The sequence below is a fragment of the Carcharodon carcharias genome, chromosome 2 (assembly GCF_017639515.1).
Source record: "Carcharodon carcharias isolate sCarCar2 chromosome 2, sCarCar2.pri, whole genome shotgun sequence".
Taxonomy (NCBI): domain Eukaryota; kingdom Metazoa; phylum Chordata; class Chondrichthyes; order Lamniformes; family Lamnidae; genus Carcharodon; species Carcharodon carcharias.
This window is the reverse complement of record NC_054468.1, coordinates 200,076,146-200,094,239: the sequence shown is the minus strand read 5'-3', so window position 1 is coordinate 200,094,239 and position 18,094 is coordinate 200,076,146. Positions and strand designations below refer to the sequence as shown.

Genomic DNA, 18,094 nt, shown 5'->3' with positions numbered 1-18,094 from the left:
AAGCTATGTCTTCGCCATCACTAAGACTGTTACTTCTACCTCTGTAACATAGCCTGACCCTACTTCTGCCTTAGCACAATTGCTACTGAAAATACCTCATGCCTTTGTTACCTCTAGACTTGACTACAACACTGTAGCCAGCTTTGCACTTTCTACCTTCCATAAACTTCAGCTCATCCAATACTTCGCTGCCCATGTGTCCTAGCTTGCAGCAAGTTCCATTCACCCATCACCCCTGCACTCGCGGAGCTACATTGCCTGCTGGTTAAGCAGCATCTCAATTTTAAAATTCTCATCCTTGTTTTCAGATCCCCCCCCCCTCCCCACCCCACCATGGCCTCACCCCTCCCTAGATCTGTAATCTCCTCCAACTATATCTCCTCCAACTATAATCCTCCGCTATATCTGTGCTTCTCCACTTCTGACCTGAGCATCCCTGAGATTAATTGTATCACCATTGGTGCTGTGCCTTCAGCTGACAAGGCCGTATCCTCTGGAATCCTTTCACTACACCTTGCTACCTCCCTACGTCTCCTTCCTCTTTTATGACACTCCTCAGCACCTTCCTGTTTAACCAAACTTTCTGCGCTAATGTCCTTGTAGCTCAATGTCAAATTTTGTGTGACGCTTCTCTGAAGCATCTTGGGATAATTTACTATGTTAGAGATGATATAAGTTAGAGTTGTTGTCCATAATTAAATATTATTTGATGCGTTAAAACAGCAGAGTGGTTTTTTTGTATCATAAGCCATATTGCAGCGGCTGCAATCATTGAAGCTGGTTACATTTTTTGTGGTAACAGGCTTTCATCTGTCCTAGATTCTATTTTGTACCATAATTGATTGTTACCTTAATTGAGAAGACATAGTTCTTGCTAGCTGACCAGAGAACAAACAGAAATAGCATTTCAAGCTAATAGAAACTGTATTAGTCTAATGCAAAGCAATGGACAATGTAATGGCAATATTGTCATGTTAATGAATTCTATTAGCTGTCTTTACATAGTTCGCAAAATGTGCAATCAGCTTGTATTCAAATTTTTTTGTGGGGTTTCTTGAAGTTCTTTGAAATACTTGCTACTTTTCACTCCAAATTTAATGCATTGTTCTCCTACTTATTTTAAAATATGCCAAAATACCATGGCAATTCTAAATATGTGTTTTTTTTAAATCTATTTTTGAAGCCCAGTTTTCATTAATTTGACTAGAGTTTGAACTCCAACAAACCCATAGTCTAATTTAAAGCCTTGTGAACATTTGCTGTGAATTTATAATTGGTTCACGGTAACTGATCCATTTTAAGTCTCACTAGTTCATTTATTCTGATTTGAAGTTGGTAATCACATTTTTCCCATATGCAGGCAATTATTTTGTTGTCTTTCTCCACTCGTCCGCAGAAGCCCTACTAAATCTAAAGTTTAGTTTTGCCAAGGTAACGAAGCTCTGGACTGAACTTGTCACAGCTCATCCTTGGTTAATGCACCAGGAATCCTACCTGAGAAATGTTTTGCAGTTTCTCCTCTTGTTCCCCAGAAGGTCCAGCTGAAATTGATGAACCTCCAACGAAAACCTAATTTTAAAAATCAGTCAGTATTGTGATTCAAATTCACCCTTCCAATCAAAGCTCAACTCGATATTTTGATATCCATGTTTATTGAAATACCAAACCCTGGCTCAAATCACTGGCCTTTTTTTATTCTTTATTCTTCTATTCCAATCGAGGAGGAAAACATTAGCATGTACCTCAGCTTAAATGTTCAAGTGTAGCTCCTGGAAGAATACATTCAGTTTGATCTAGTTTTCAAACAAAATGTGATATTTTTTACAAGGAAACGTACAACAAAATCCTGAGTATGTGGTGCATAAGTTATTGTCCCCTATTTAAAGGGTACAAAATGTGAATGAATGTGCATGTACACAAGACTTCACAGTTAATTTTGCCTTGTTTTGTTAGACATCTTGGAGCTGATTGTTATGTAGTGGTGTGAGTGAGGCCCAGATGGTTAAAAATGGTTTTATCCCTGCCAGACTGATAAGTACTCAGATTTGCTCGGAAGTCCACTTTTATAATTATTCATCAATTCAGCTTCAGATGTGCACAAATGACTTTTTGCGGTGAGGGGCTGTACAGCAACGAGAAATGCTCCTGAGGGAAACAAGAAAAAAAAGCATTTTAAGAAAGGTTAATCTTCATCCATTAGCAGATTTTGCCCAGGTTGAAGGGTCAAGGGATTAAGATGTGAGGCAAAAAACTCAATGGAAATGAACTTTATGTTATGGACTTGGCCTAAAGGCTAGCAAAAGATGTAGCAGTCTGCTACCATTTCAAGCAGAAGCTTTTTCAGTGACAGATCAGAGGTGTATGCTGTACGCAAAAGAACTTCCCAGTTCATGAACTAGCATATGCTGGGTATTAAAGACAAGAAAATGGGCTCCTCAGTTGCAGATTTATTGGCTTTCTGCTTGTTTTAACAAGCCTCCTGGATGTTAAAATTTCTTATGATGAATTGGGTATGAATTAGGACTGTGCTGCATAGCATTTCAGTACTGGTAAAGGTTGTGCCCCTGTTTTATTCTTGTTTCAGCTTAAAGGAATCAAGTATGGCAATGTCAGTTTCCAGGATTCTGAGTCTTTGGACCACTTCTGCACTAGATGCCCTCCATTCAGACTCGTGCTCTCAGTATCTGAAAAATTCTCTGAATGGAAACTCTGAAGCGATTCAGAAGCTGCTGGGATACATATGGACACATTGGGAACATCCTTTGGATGGTGTGAGACATCAGACTAAAACTATATTTAAAAACATTTTAAAAATTCACCAGAAGACCATTGATGGTTCCTGTGGAATGACAGATCCTTTCTTCTTAAATATGACACACAGCTTGTTGAGTCTGGAATGGCACATCAAAGGAAAATACATCTCACTCAGTTGTTTAGTGGAATATCTGGGGACTGAATATATACTAACTGTGGATGACTCTGTTCCAAAACAAGTTCTAGGAGTAATGCTTGAGCAATCTCTAGCAACATATGCAAGTGACCTATTGGAAAAAATGTTTATGAGTCATAAGAATCAGTTGATGTCTTCATCCCAGTCTAGTAATTGGATTAAACAATGGCATGAAATTTGGGTATCTCCATTTCTTGCGACATTGTGTGAGGAAAAACCCAGCCGAACAACTTACCTTATTGAATACTATCTTCCCAAACTATTGAAATGCAATCCTGACAGCGTGACTTATATGATCAAAGAGCTTCAGTCTTCAGACAAGGCCAGCAACATTGGTGAGTAGGAGAGAGGAACAATAGCAATGACATTTATTCTGGTTGAATGATTTGCGATTGTTGTCTATTATCCTGCAGATTTACTGCTGGAGTTTTCAAATTATAAACTTATTTTAGAAGCACTAATCTGCAATCTTGCTTACCTCCTAATATTCATTGTCACTGTTGTGCCAAAATCTGAACAAACACTTGAGATGGAGAATAAACTCATAGAATCATAGAAGTTTACAGCACAGAAAGAGGCCACTTGGCCCACTGTGTCTGCACCTGCCGAAAAATGAGCCACTCAGCTTAATTCCACTTTCCAGCATTTAGTTTGTAGGTCTGATGGTTACAGCACTTGAGGTGCATATCTAGACACCTTTCAAATGAGTTGAAAGTTTCTGCCAATACTACCCTTGCAGGCAGTGAGTTCTTGACCTCCACCACCCACTGGGTGAAAAAATATTTCCTCATCTCCCCTCTAATCTTTCTACCAATCACTTTAAATCTATGTTCTTGAGTCACTGGCCTCTCTGTTAAAGTAAATAGGCCCTTCCCACTCACTCTATCCAGGCCCCTCACAATTTTGAATATCTCAATCAAAACTCCCCTCAGCTTCCTCTGTTCCAAGGAGAAGAACCCCAGCCTATCCATCTTTCCTCATAGCTATAATTTTTCAGTCCTGGCAACATCCTTGTAAATCTCCTTTGTACCATCTCAAATACAATTACATCTTTTCTGCAATGAGGTGACCAGAACTGCGCATGGTACTCAAGTTGTGGCCTAACTAATGTTCCAGCATAACCTCACTGCTCATTTATTCTGTGCCTGGCTAATAAATGAAGGGGTTCCATATGCCTCCTTAACCACCTTATCAACCTTCTTGCTACCTTCAAGGATCTGTAGATATTTACTCCAAGATCCCTCACTTCCTCTCTACCTCTCAGTATCCTCCCATTTATTATGTACTCCTTTACCTTGTTTGACCTCCCCAAATGCATCATCTAACACTTCTCTAGTGTTCAATTCAATTTGCCACCTTTCTGCCCACCTGACCAGTCCATTGCTATCTTCCTGAAGTCTACAACAATTCTCGATTTCAACCGTGAACCAATTTTTGGCTCCTCTTGTCCTTGGGCAGATTTGGATAACTTTTTATACAAGAAGTCTAATTCTTTTGTAAATCTATTTTGATTCATCTTAAAATTTTCAATTTTAGTCTTTGTATATTGTTTATTTTAACTAATATTACAATGGAAGAAATGCCAAGGTGAAAATACTAAATTTTAACAAAGATACTAGGCCAGATGACCGAAAGTTTGGTCAAAGTGTTAGGTTTTAAGGAATGCCTTAAAAGGAAGAAAGCAAGTTAGAGAGACAGAGATGTTTAAGAGCTTAGGGCCTTAGCAGCTGAAGGTACCAATGGTGGAATAATTAAAATCGGGAATGCTCAAGAGATCAGAGTAGAGGAGAGCAAATATCTTGGAGGGTTCTGAGGCTGTAAGAGAAAGCAGACATAGGAAGGAGCGAGCACATGGAAGGAATTGAAAACAAGGATGAGAATTTTAAAATTAAGGCTTGCTTAACTGGGAGTCAGTGTAGGTCAGCAAGTGCAGGGGTGATGGGTGAATGGAGCTTTTCGCAAGTTAGGACACAGGCAGCAGAGTTTTGGATTACTTCAAGTTTATGAAGGGTAGAATGTGGGAAGCTGGCTAAGTGTGGATTACATTAGTCAAGTCTTGGGGTAACAAAGGCATGCATGAGGGTTTTAGTAGCAAATGAGCTGAAGTAGGAGCAGAATTGGGTGCTGTTATAGAGGTGGAGATAGGCAGTCTTGGTGATGGCACAGTTAAGTGCTGGGAAACTCATCTACCAGTCAGATATGATACTAAAGTTACAAACAATCTGATTCAGTTTCAGACAGTAAAGGGAACAGGGAGAGGGGACAGGAAGAGGTCATAGAGAGAGAGAGAGGGAGAGATCGAACCGTGGAAGAAGCCACCACGAGGAGGAGAGCACCGGTAGAAACCACTGGGGAGAAAAGAGGCTCCAAGCAGTACAAGTGCTGTGGTTGACAGGCTGCAAGTAGTGAGGGCTTGCAGGATGCCCTGGAGAGCTGAAAAGGCAACAGAAGGTTGGTGACTCTGTGCTGTGGGCTGTTGGTCGATGTGGCTGAAAAAGCTGGTGTTGTGCCTGTGAGTTGGTGCTGGAGTGCAGCCTCGGGAAGCCATTGAACGTAGTCTCAGGAAAAGATATTAAACCATCAGGAGGTGAGCAGTTGCTGAGGCCGTCAGAGTTGGAGCGATTTTTGGAGGGAATTCGGAGACTAGATCTTTGAGAGTGAAGACTTCAGATCCATTGTGAGGGAGACAGAGTTTTAACAAGATTATGTAACTCACAGTGGATATTGACATTTTGCAGGATTGCTGAGAAATCCATGGGACCTGTCTTGGTTGCATTTGCCATTTACTATGCAGTGTAGTGTGTTCAACCACAGTTTGCCTGTTAATTCACATGTACCCCAGGTTAATTCTGAATGTTAACGTATAAGATAGGTATTGCAAATTGCTTTACTTTTCTGACTTTGTATAGTAAAGTTTACTTTGTTTGTTTAAAACTGTGGAATCCTGTAGCCTTATTCTCTTTGCAAGTACCTTGGATCTCAAACATTGTCTACTTTACACAAAACATTACTGGTCCCAAGCCAAATTGTACCAAAATTTAACAGTTGTTAAACCGAGTTACTGTCAGCCCTCCTAAGGTGACATGAAATGCGTTATTGAATGAATAGAAGGGGACTTCAACCGAGTGTCATAATTATTATTTAGATCTCCACCTACATCACTGAAATAGATTGTTTGATCATTTTTTGCTGTTTGTGAAACTTTCCTATGCACAATTTGGCTGCCATGCTTCCCTGTATTACAACTAACTACTTCAAAAGCCACTTAATGAACTGTAAAGTGCTTTAGGAAGTCATGAGGTCATGAAAGTTGCGACATGAATGAAGGAGCTTTCTTCTGCTTTCTTAACCTGTTCCAGTCTACACTATCTTGAGCTGAGCTACTGTTTATTTACTTCATTCCTTGCACCTTTTCCCTTCATCTGGTCCACCATTCACAATGGCACCTTCAGCTGTGCAGCCACCTGCTTTGGAACTCCCTTCCTAAATCTGTCTGCTTTGCTTCATTTCTCTCTGCTTTCAAAGGCTCCAAAAACTACAACTTCGACATTGCTCTTTCATCACCTCTGCTAAATCTTTTGCCAAATCATTACTCCCTGTTCAATAGAATAGAATTATAGAATGGTTGCAGCATAGAAGGAAGCTATTTAATCTCTTTTCCATTGAAAAGTCCTGGACTTCTGGCAATGTGAACGGTATCGTAGTTTTTGTATGTATGGCCTTGAGGGTATCCGTGGAGACTATTTTTATTCAGTTATGTCAGTGATGCTGTGAAGAAAAGCTCTTTGTCTATTTTATTTTATTGATGATGCATGTTTGTTCTCTTTGTCTGATAAAAGTACTGTTTAAAATATGTTGGGCAAAATCTTGCTCTCACTGCCTAATGGCTGCAAAAAATAATTTTATCTTAACCAGTCAGATTGTAGTATTAGATACCGAGTTGATCAATCTTCTAATATTTAACTTTTTGAAGATTTTGAATGTTAATGCAGTAATTTTTTTTCAAGACAAGGCCTCATTGTTGAATATTAAAGAACCTCAACTATGGAAAAGATGATTAGATCTGGTTGATTGAAGAGATGTTGATATTTTTCAGGTTATGTTAAGCAGGGCTTGAAAGACAATATTTAATTGTTTAGAAACTAGGTAATTATTTTCTGGTTGAAATTGATAACCGAGAAGTATTGGTAGGATTTTTTTTTTCCCTATTTCAGGAATGTGTAGTCTGGTTTTCGAGATCTTACTTGCATATCAGGGTGAACAAAAGAAATTAATACAGAAATCTTTTTATATATAAACAACTCCATAACTGAAAGTTATGAGGTTAGTCTGGTGTCAAACTTTGTAGTTTGTTCCTTCGGGTTGTTACTGCAAGTCTTTTTTTTTAAAGAAAAATACCTGAGTTTTGCTTAGTCTTTCCAATCCATCCTCTGTAAATTCCACAGTTCCAAAGAGGAGCAAGTGTAACATTGGAGTGTCCTGGTCTTGCCCATGAAATACAGCATCAGTGGGAGACTGAAAACTCCAATTGGAAAATGAGTCACAATTTGGGTCGCTGAAATCAAAAGTGGCAAACACTGAAAATAATAAATAATTAATAGTATAATCACTGTAGGATAAAGATAGGTGATGATGATTCCACATCATTTAAAATGGCAGCACAGAACTGTCACTAGTCAAAGGTTCAAAATGCCTATTCTAAAAATTGGATATTCATCACACTAACAAACCTTGTCCAGGGAGTCAATCTGCTTAGGTATCCATAATTTGTTAATAATGCTTTTATATTTTTTGTTAGTATTCTGTTTGGGTATCTTAAAATATATACTTTTTTAAAAAAGAGGAAACTGTATGTATGTTTTTACTAAGATGTGTAATTTGTAAATGAAAGATTTGCACATTGTACATAACTATTTTTATATGCAACAATGTTAATATTGAACTTATTTCTACAGATCTTTACATTATTTTTTATCCAATGTTTAATTTGCTACTCCCAAACAAAAACTGCATCATTTTAAGTTTTGCACGTTATTTCATCCTGCGCAATGTTGGGCTGGGGCTTTCTGGCACATTGGGTAGGGGGTATCAGTGCTGCTCCTTTTCTCTCCAAAATGAAATGCATATGATTTGTGTGCATTTTCTAACTGCAGAACCCCCACATAAAGAATAACTGTTAATAAAAGCAAATTTTATGTTGCTGATTTGTGACTTGGAGAAATATACTTCAACATTAGGTTAGTTATTAAAAAATTCTGAGTCTAAAATAAATCCCTGTTCTGTTTGCTTTAGGGCCTTTCAACAGCAGAGGTGCTCTTGGAGCACTGATGACTTGCTTGAGAGCAGCTAGAGCTCAAGGATTGTGGAGCACTGCTGAGGAATTTGCATGGAACCAACTGATACCTATTAGCCTAATAAAGCAGGCTTTGGTTCATAAGCATGAACAGGTATGTACAGCAAAGAATCTATTTAATATTGAGGTAACAAACCTCATGTTAAATTGTTGGTTTCTGCAGGTGATTCTGGATTTATGGTGGACTTTTATTGAAATACTTCTCAAATAACTATTCATTACTGGAAAGAATGAGAATGGTCTTGAAGAGCAGTGCTGGGAAATACAGACTGATATGGACAAAATATAAATTGTTCCTGAGTATTGCTGAAAAAAGAGACATGCTGTCAAAGCTTTTCATCTTGCATTCATCAGGACAGACCCAAGAATGCCAAATATCAAAGGGAGCAACAATTTATACTGCACGAAAAAAGGGTGCTGATTGGTTGGCAGGTCGACTCTGGTTAAGGCATTGCCAAAGAGAATGCATCAGAGATCTATTGTTCCCCCATGCTTTTGTTTATTTCAAAAAGCTGCAATGCCTGGACATGTTCCTTTTATCTGCAGATGACAGGTCTCTGTATATGAATGCATATAGCTTCTAGCAAGCATAAATGAGCCACATTGAGAGCCCAATTGATAATCTTAACTTGGTGTAATCCTTAGCACACTCACGGTTCTTTAGCGAGTGCTGTCCAATTGCAGAACCGAAACTAATGTTAGATATTATGTTATGAGTTTTGCAAGCATGGACTGGTACAATCAGTACTCTGCTTATTGCGAATAGCTGAAGGGATGTGCTTTTGATATGAACTGCTAGTTGTTGGAATGTATAGCTTACGTAGCTGGTATCGCATCGGCACTGAAATTCACAAACCACATAGCAATTGATAAAAGAGTGCTTTAGTCTTTTTATTCTTAAGTGATTGAAAAATCCAACTGATGGTTTAGTTCTTTTTTATTCATTCATGGGATGTGGGCATCACTGACTAGGCCAGATCTTATTGCCCATCCCTCATTGCCCTTGAGAAGGTGGTGGTGAGATGCCTTCTTGAATTGTTGCAGCCCATGTGTATCATACAAAATGTGTCCAAACAATTTTCAGTCCTCCCATTCGGCTCCAGATAACCCTGCAAGTTATTGCATTTGCAAGTAGGGAGTCCTGGCAGTGAAGCAATGGGAAGTTTGCCAGCACTCTGTACTAGTAAATTGTGCAGTTTTAGCAGGTTAAACTCCAGCACACACTTGAGGACAGGGGAAATGAGGGATCCTTAAGCTTCAGCTATTGCCTGTTTTCACCAAATTTTCTGGACTTAAATAAATCAGGTATGTTAGTTTGAGGAGAGAAAGTGGACTAATTATTAGACAAATAGGAGCTCTGCATTTGCTGATTACACAGTGGTTTGGAGTGGTTTAAAGCAGCATGAGTTTCTGTGCATGTTTGGTATCTGCCTGACCAAAAACTAAGGCAAGTTATGAAATTGATGCTGCTTACTGCAAAATGGATGCATATTGCTACATAGAGCATTTTTTTTGATGTCTCACAACATTTTGCTGTGTGTGGCATTTGTTTTTTAATCACCCCACTTCAAAATGTCCTTAATGCTAGATGTGCTAGATATTTGTTTAAATTGTTAAAATTCTTAAGTAACATTATTGCTGGATTCAGCGGTTTGTCTTTTTGCGGTACCTAATTATAGCACCTCAATTACTGAGAGTTTTCCTTTTTTTTGGCTACATGTGGAATAACAAGGCTTTGGAAGCAGGAAAATTGAATCAGGCGCATACTTTATTAATTTACAGATACGATTGAAAATGAATTGCATTTATATTGCTGGGATTACTCTGACTATTTGATGAAATGCTCATTTTGAGAATGAGAACCTTGTTAGGAATGGGTGAGGGCAGTGAAGAATTGGCCCTAGGTTCATATTACGTTCACAATTGAGTTTCTGGAGAAAGCAATGCGCAGAAGTGAAGAGCTGGTCTAAGCAGGACAATTGACAGTAGTAGATCTTTCTTAGTCAGTGATCACATGAGTTATAGAAGGCACAGATTGGAATTTTCCGTGCCTCTTGGCGTCAGGCGTCATGGCGGGCGTGAGTGGACAATATGGCGGAAAGGCCAGAAATGAGTTTCATGATGTCATGAAACCAGTTTGCGATTGTCTGCTCTGCCCGTCAATGGCTGGCTGCCATTCCAGCTGCCGGTGGCTGGAGCTTCATTTTGATATATCTACATATCATTATAAGCCCTGCTCGTTGGAATCATTCCTCCATGCTGGATCACCTGGGCGTGTTGGCCTGATTTGCATGTTTCACAAGAGCGTGCACTTGGCGAGCTGCACTTTGAGGGGAACTTGGAGGTGAGTGCACACTAACGTTGTGCAGTGCTCACAAGGGTCATCTGTTGGACCTCAAGGTTGAGGCGCTGTGCATTCAGGCAAGCCAGAGGCAAGTCGCTTTTTCCCACCTGGCTGACAATGTGGTGCCGGGGCAAGGGCTGCACTGTGTTTGGGGCGAGTCGGGAGGGAGGGCAAGGGCTGCACTGTGGTTGATGGTAGTACACAAGCATGTGCGAGTGGCGGTGGGGGAAGTGGCCACGTATTAGGGAAACCTTGTGTAAAGTGACTATTCATCTGCAGCTGAGACAGTTCAGGTGCATACACATTAATATACTTGAAGTTGGGTCTCCAGTTTATCATCCCACTCAAGCGACGCAGAGGTATGAAAGTGCTGCCAATTGCTGCAGACCTTTTCACCCCTCAGGCACAGACTACAAACCAGTGAGCGTTTTGGTGGAACTGCAGAACAACTGGACGATTGGGCATGTTGTACAATCTCATCGCGAAAGTTGACCATGGAGAATCACTGGTGGAGGCGCTCACAGCTCCTTTCAATATCACCATTTAGGTTTGAACCAGTCTCCCCCATGTTTAAACTAACGCCTTGCAGCGCAGTTTAGGAGAATTCCTGAGCTTAGAGCACAGGATGCAGTCCAGTGGGCAGTGCTGCCGCCAATCAGTCAGGTGGAGTGGGGGTGGAGGTGGTGGGGTTTCATGCGGCCATACAGTGCACTAAACTCTCAGCGCCCTCTGGGATGCATGAAGGGGACTTCAGGCTTAACCAAATGAGGTTCTTAGTACACCCATGTTAACCACGTGTGTCTCTCTTCCATCCTGCAGGAGGAGTATATCAGGAGCATAGAGCCTGGTGACCTAGCTGTATGCCTCATGGCTTACAGAGAGTGGAGACGAAGGAGGAGAGAGTGACAGAAACACCTGGCTGGGCAGAGGGAGGAACAGCACCCTCAAGAAAAAGGGGCAGCTGAGACTCCTGCGCATGCTGCTGAAGAGCCACAGCGAGTCGTTGCTGGTCAGTGCCTAGCTAGACTCAGGATCTATAGATGGCGCTTGTCATTCCTGTAGATGACCGAAAACCATTGTTGTCAAGACTGCGCATTTCCAAGGAACTGGTCAGTCACATCTACCAGCTGCTGCAGGATTTGGCGCCGCGGGGAAGTGGAGGGCATCCACTGCCCATGGCTGTGAAAGTGATGCCAGTGGGTCCTTTCAAAGCTCCATAAGTGACCTCTGTGGGATATTGCAAGCCTCCACCCACAAATGCATTCATGAGGTCATGGGTGCCATATTCACAAAGGCACACAACTTTGTGTATTTGCACCAGGATCAGGAAAGCCAGGAAGCTGGACTGCTGGGATTTGCCCAGATCTCAGGTTTCCCATAGGTACAGCGTGCCATCGACTGCACTCGAGTAACCTCATTTGGTTAAGCCTGAAGGCCCCTTCATCAGACCTCCATGGCAACAAGCGGTCAACTACGCCAACCCAAGGGCTTCCACTTGCTGAATGTTCAGCTGGTGTGCAACCACCATAAATGCACTCTTAAGGTCTGTGCACGGTCTCCAGGGCATGTCCATGACTTCCACATTCTCAGTAGGTCTCAGATCTGTGACATCTTTCAGGGTCCAGAGAGGCCACAGGATGTCTCTTCAGGAACAAGGGTTACCCGCAGAGGACGTGGCTGATGACACTTGTGCGGTAGCCTCAGAGTGCAGCAGAGCGAAGGTACAATGAAGCTCATGCTGCAACTTGCATCTTGGTGGAGCAGACCATTGGAATGTTGAAAATGAGGTTCTGGTGCCTGGACTGGTCTGATAGAACCCTGCAATACAGTCCACTGAAGGTGTCAATATATTGTCATCGCCTGCTGCGCCTTTCATAACCTAACACAGCAGTGGGGAGAGGAGATAGAGGAGCTGGACCTTTCCTCCGATGAGGAGGAATTCAATGAGGATGAGGGTGAGGAGGTCCTCAAAGGCGGGGATGACAGCAATGAGACCATTGCACTGGCCAGACAAGGCAAGCGTGCTCGGGAGGCCTTCATAGCGGCCAGATTCATGGAGGATGATGATGACATGCAGTGAGGAGATGCCATAGGTCTCAGATTGCATCTATGAACGTTTGACTGCTGTCTGGCTGATGGCAGCACACATACCCTTTGTGATAAGGCTCCTGTCATGGAGGCGCAGCGGATACCCAAAGTCCCTTTATTCCAGGAGGATGATGACAACATGCAGTGGGGACACTCCATAGATCCTCACTTAGCTTGTGTGAATGTATGACTCCTGTCTGGCTGATGGCAGCTCACTTGTGCTCTGTGAACAGAGTCATATAATGGAGATGCAGCGGAGAAACTTTAGCTTCTCCTGATCCTATGGCATCCTTTGTGAGCTGAACCCTTCAGGACCACGCTGTCACCAGACACAGATGCTGTTGAGATGCTGTACCCCAAAGGTGCTGAGAGCACACAGAGAGAATGATAGAACTCTGGCCGCCGGCCCAGGACATTCTGGCAGCAATGATAAGCCCCATCGAGATGCAGGCATGACTGATGTGTTAAGTGACTGTGAAGGTGCATCATCAATGTGCTGGGAAGGTTGCAGAAGGCACAGGGAAGAGGCCCTGGACTGAAACACCTGCCTTTATCTTGTGCAGGGACCAAGATTTAAAATCTGAATGACATGACTGCTCATCAGAACAAGGCAGGGAGACATTCTTGGGAGTTTATTTTCATTAGGGAACATTATGTACAAGTGATTAACACCCCCGCCCAGAATGTGTAACTGCATCTTCTTAACCTTCTTAACCCTGCCGCTACGTTTGCTGTGGACATCCACAGCAGAGGTGGAGGCAGCCCGCTGACTGCTACTGTGATGATCTTGGCGATCATTCTCCAGAGGACTGAGACCTGAAGCGCCCCGGCCTGCTTTCAGGATCCTGCTATGTGGCAGTGGCACCCTCCTCGGCCTGTGGGACTGGAGCTGTTGGGGCCACAGGAAGAGGGGATTCAGATGGGCCTGATACTCCTGGAGTCACCTGGGTGGATGGCCCCAGGTGCGCACCCACTAAACATCCTACCCATGGGTGCTCGAGGGCCCCTTGCAGACTCCTCGAGAAGGGGAAGCTGGATTGAGATCAAGCTGCCCCACACCCTTCTTTCCTACACAGTTTGTTGGAGACCAACCATGTGCTGCACTGGCGGAGGGTGTGGGTGAGTACTGTTACGGGTATTCCAGGGTGCTGTCCTCAGGGTCCTCATCCGAGGTGCCGTTGGCGTTGGAGTCAGGGCCAAGGTTGCCTGAGGGCGACGTGGAAGATAAGCCTATAAGAGAAAGTGGAGATTATTAGTGCGTGGCTGCTGCAGTACACAGAACAGTGGACTCATAGTTGAGTTGTCAGAGGGATGATTTGGTGCATGATCCTCACTTGGATGCTTGGCGCTGACCTCGCCATCACTGCAGGAACGGTCCACGTCCTGTCCAGTCAGCACTAACGTGCATTCTTCGAAGGAGTGAGGTCCTTGATGTCCGGCACTCCACCCCCTGTCTGGGACCTCCTTTATATTGTACCCGATCTTGTCCTGCATAGAGATAGGTGGAGAGATTGTGAACAAGGTGTATGCCTGGCTATATGAGAAAGATGCCAGGTGGTGCATGTGTATGTACAGAGTGGAGCCATGGACAGGATGAGGAGGTGATCTCCAGAGGAGATAAGGCCAAATGGAGATGAGAGTGTGTGTAAGAGAGTGAATGGTGATGTCCCTTGAGCTGTCAGTGAGTGGGATGCCAGTGGATATGTGATGGGCTTGTGAATGTATGAGTTTAGAGTGATGAGATGGTTGACTTACCCTGGCAGGTCGGATGAAATCGTTCATCCGCTTTCAGCACTGGATGGCCAACCTCTTGTGGGTAACGTTGGCACTGACCACCTCTGCTAACTCCTCCCAAGCTGGATTGGTGATGTTGCTGCCCCTCTTTCAGCTAGAGTGGGGTTAGAGGACATCACAGTGGGACTGCATGGCGTCCAAAAGACGTTCCAGGGACACGTCATTGAATCGGTGGGTTGCAATCTTCTTGCCTTTCGGGGCCATGCATTTTGTGCAGCAGTTCCAGGCTGGAAGCAGTGAGAGATGTGTGCATGGCTGCACTTTAAATATTGTGCCCAGCATGAGGAAGCAGCAAGGTGGTGGGTGAATCAGAGGCTGCCCACCAGCGAAACTGTGTTTCCCGGGAATGTACGATTAATGAGGCAGGATTGGGATGATATGGCGTGAAATTGCGGGCAGTGGGTAAAATGTCCTTTTTCCCACCTGCTACCACACTTAGTGCGAATCTGGGATGATTCTGTCCACCGTATTTGGAGGAAGAGGGACAAGTTTAAAGTAACCAAATTGATAAAATCTAAATCTTTCTCATTACAGGTCCGTCTAGATGCTTTGGGTTTGGTATGTGAGACACACCGCAGTACAGAAACTCTATCCCAGCAAGAAATAGCTTTAATAAAATTTTTCCTTCCATATAACCTGAACAGTCAGACTCCTGCGATGAGACAGCAGATTGTGTGGTTAATGAGAAAGGTGGGCCAATACTTTTGAATCTCCTTTTGTATTTTTCCTTCTGGCAGTATCCTCATGATCAGTATACAGAAATTGTTAACTTAAAATTGTACTTACAGCATTTTTGATATTTACACCAGGTTAATTTTCTCTGCAGCTCTTCTCTAGGCTACGGGACAGCTCCCAAGTGCTTTATAAGCAAACTCAGACTGTTAATAGGCAGAAGAATATTCTCTATGAAGAAAAATCAAAATCTCAACATCCAGAAGCTAAGCTCCAACAGTACAAGGTGCAGCATAAAGATTTAATTTTAGCACTTGATGCACATGTATTTAAACAAATAACTAGTTTTGTGTACAGCTAAGATTGAATTAACACAATTTAATTCATAGAATCATAGAATGGTTACAGTTGTGCTGGTTCTCTGAAGGAGCAATTCATGTAGTGCCACTTCCTGCCCTCTCCCTGTAACCCTAAGCATTATTTCTTTACTGAAAATAATCCAGTTCCCTCTTGAATGCCTTGATTGAACCTCTTCCACCACACTCTCAGACAGTGCATTCCAGATCCTAACTATGGTGAAAAGGTTTTTCCTCATGTCTCCATTGCTTCTTTTGCCAATTGCCTGAAATCTGTATCCCCTGGTTCTCGGTCCTTCCACCAATGGGAACAATTTCTCCCTTTCTACTCTGTCCAGACTCCTCATAACTTTGAATACTTCTATCAAATCTCCTCTGGACTTTCTCACACAAGAACACACAAGGGAAACAGTTCCAACTTCTCTAATCTTTCTACGTAACTGAAGTTCCTCATCCCCGGAGCGATTCTTATGAACCTTTTCTGCACCCTCTCTAACTCTTTCATATCCTTCCTAAATTGTGAACTAAAGTGGACCCTGAACTGGATGCAATATTCCAGTTGAGGTGGAGCTAGTGTTTTACACAGGTTTAATATAACTTCCTTGCTTTTGTACTCTGTGCCCCTATTGATAAAGCTTAGGATGCTGTATGCATTATTAACCACGCTCTCAACTTTGCCAGCTACCTTTAATGATTTATGTACATACACATCCAGGTCTCTCTGCTCCTGTTCTCTCTCTAGAATTTATCTTTCTTTCTATTGTCCTTTCACATTCTTTCTGCCAAAATGAATCACTTCACACTTCTGTGTAAAATTTCATCTGTTGCTTGTCTGCCCATTTCACCAACTGATGTTGTTATCTACTGTGTTCACAGTTCACACTACTTCCAAGTTTTGTGTCATCCGCAAATTTTGAAATTGTGCCCTGTACACCAGAGTCTAGGTCATTAATATATATCAGAAAGAGCATGGGTTCCAACCCATTCCCTGGGGAATTCCACTACAAACCTTCCACCAGTCTGAAAAACAATCATTAACCATTACTCTCTATTTCCTGTCATCCACCAATTTCATATCCACGTTGCCCCTGTCCCTTTTAGACAGAATAAAAAAATCCAATAAAACTGCTTTTTTAATTTAAGGACAGTGCTGAATGTAATAGTAAATGGCCATCTTTGCCTTGGTAAAGTACTATGGAAAACTTCATTTTTGCTTCAGTTTATCATATCAAAGTTTCATTTCCTTGTAAAAAAAAATTAATGATTTTAAGTGATATGTAACAAACTATATTAAGACTTGGTTATTAATATAATATAAAAGCAAACAAAAAAATGCATTCTATCTGCATGTTTTGTGGCAGTCGTTACCCAGAAGTAGATTAAGTAAACAATTCTACGGGTTTCTACAGGAATGACTGACAAAGTAACATTTTTTATTCATTGATGTGAAGTGGGCGTCACTAGGAAGGCCAGCATTTATTCCCCATCCCTAATTATCCTTTAGGCGGTGGTGAGCTGCCTTCTTGAAGTGCTGCAGGCCATGTAGTTTAAGAACGCCAATAGTGCTGTTAGGAAGCAAGTTGTAGGATTTTTCCCCAGCGACAGTGAAGGGAATGGCAATTTACTTCCAAGTCAGGATGTTTTGTGGCTTGGTGGGGAACTAACGGTTGGTTGGTATTCACACCTGCCTGCTGCCTTTGTTCTTCTGAATGGGCATGGGTTTAGAAGCTGCTGTCAAAGGATCCTTGGTGAGTTGTTTCAGTGCATCTTGTAGATAGTACACATTGTCGCCACTGTGAGCTGGTGGTGGAGGGAATGAATGTGGGTGCCAATCAAGCAGGTTACTTTATTTTGGATGGTATCAAGCTGCTTGAGTGTTGCTGGAGCTGTACTCATTTATACAAGTGCAAAGTGTTCCATCACACTCCTGACTGGTCATTTGTAGATGGTGGACAGGCTTTGAGGAATCAAGAGGCAAGATACCTGCTGCAGAACTTCTGACCGCTGATCTGGCCTTGTAGTCACAATATTGATGTGGCAAGTGCAGTTAAGTTTCTGATTAATTATGACCCTCCAGGATATTGATGGCGGGGGCATCAGCGATGGTAATGCCATTGAATGTCCAGGGGAGATGGTTAGATTCTCTATTGTTGGAGATGATCATTGTCTGGCACTTGTGTGATGCCCATGTTACCTGCTTTTTATCAGCCCAAGCTTGATTGTTGCCCAGGTCTTACGCATGCAGGCATGGACTGTTTCAATATCTGACGAATTGTGAATGGAATTGAATATTAGGCAATCATCATCCTCAATTCTTACCTTATGTTGGAAGGAAGATCATTGAAGCAATTGATGATGGTTGGGCCTAGTACACTGCCTGGAGGAACTCCTGTGGTGATGTCCTGAGGCCAAGACTAACAGAATGAAACACCACAGAGACATCTTGTTTTTTGAATGACTTCTCCTCACCATTATAAGAAGGTGGTCAACAAGCCCCTCAAGATTTATAGGAACTTTCTCTCAATCCAATTTTAGTT

General features: G+C 42.4%; 1 protein-coding gene across 3 annotated transcripts in view; it reads left to right on the top strand.

Moving 5' to 3' along the window:
• thada (THADA armadillo repeat containing) overlaps positions 1-18,094 on the top strand; it is a 423,367-nt gene that overhangs the window by 13,097 nt on the left and 392,176 nt on the right. For all 3 annotated transcript variants that reach the window (XM_041182915.1, XM_041182914.1, XM_041182913.1), the window contains exons 10-13: positions 2,585-3,285; positions 8,243-8,397; positions 15,064-15,219; positions 15,356-15,487. In XM_041182915.1, the coding sequence (XP_041038849.1) occupies positions 2,585-3,285; positions 8,243-8,397; positions 15,064-15,219; positions 15,356-15,487 (1,144 nt within the window). The remainder of the gene's footprint in view (positions 1-2,584; positions 3,286-8,242; positions 8,398-15,063; positions 15,220-15,355; positions 15,488-18,094) is intronic.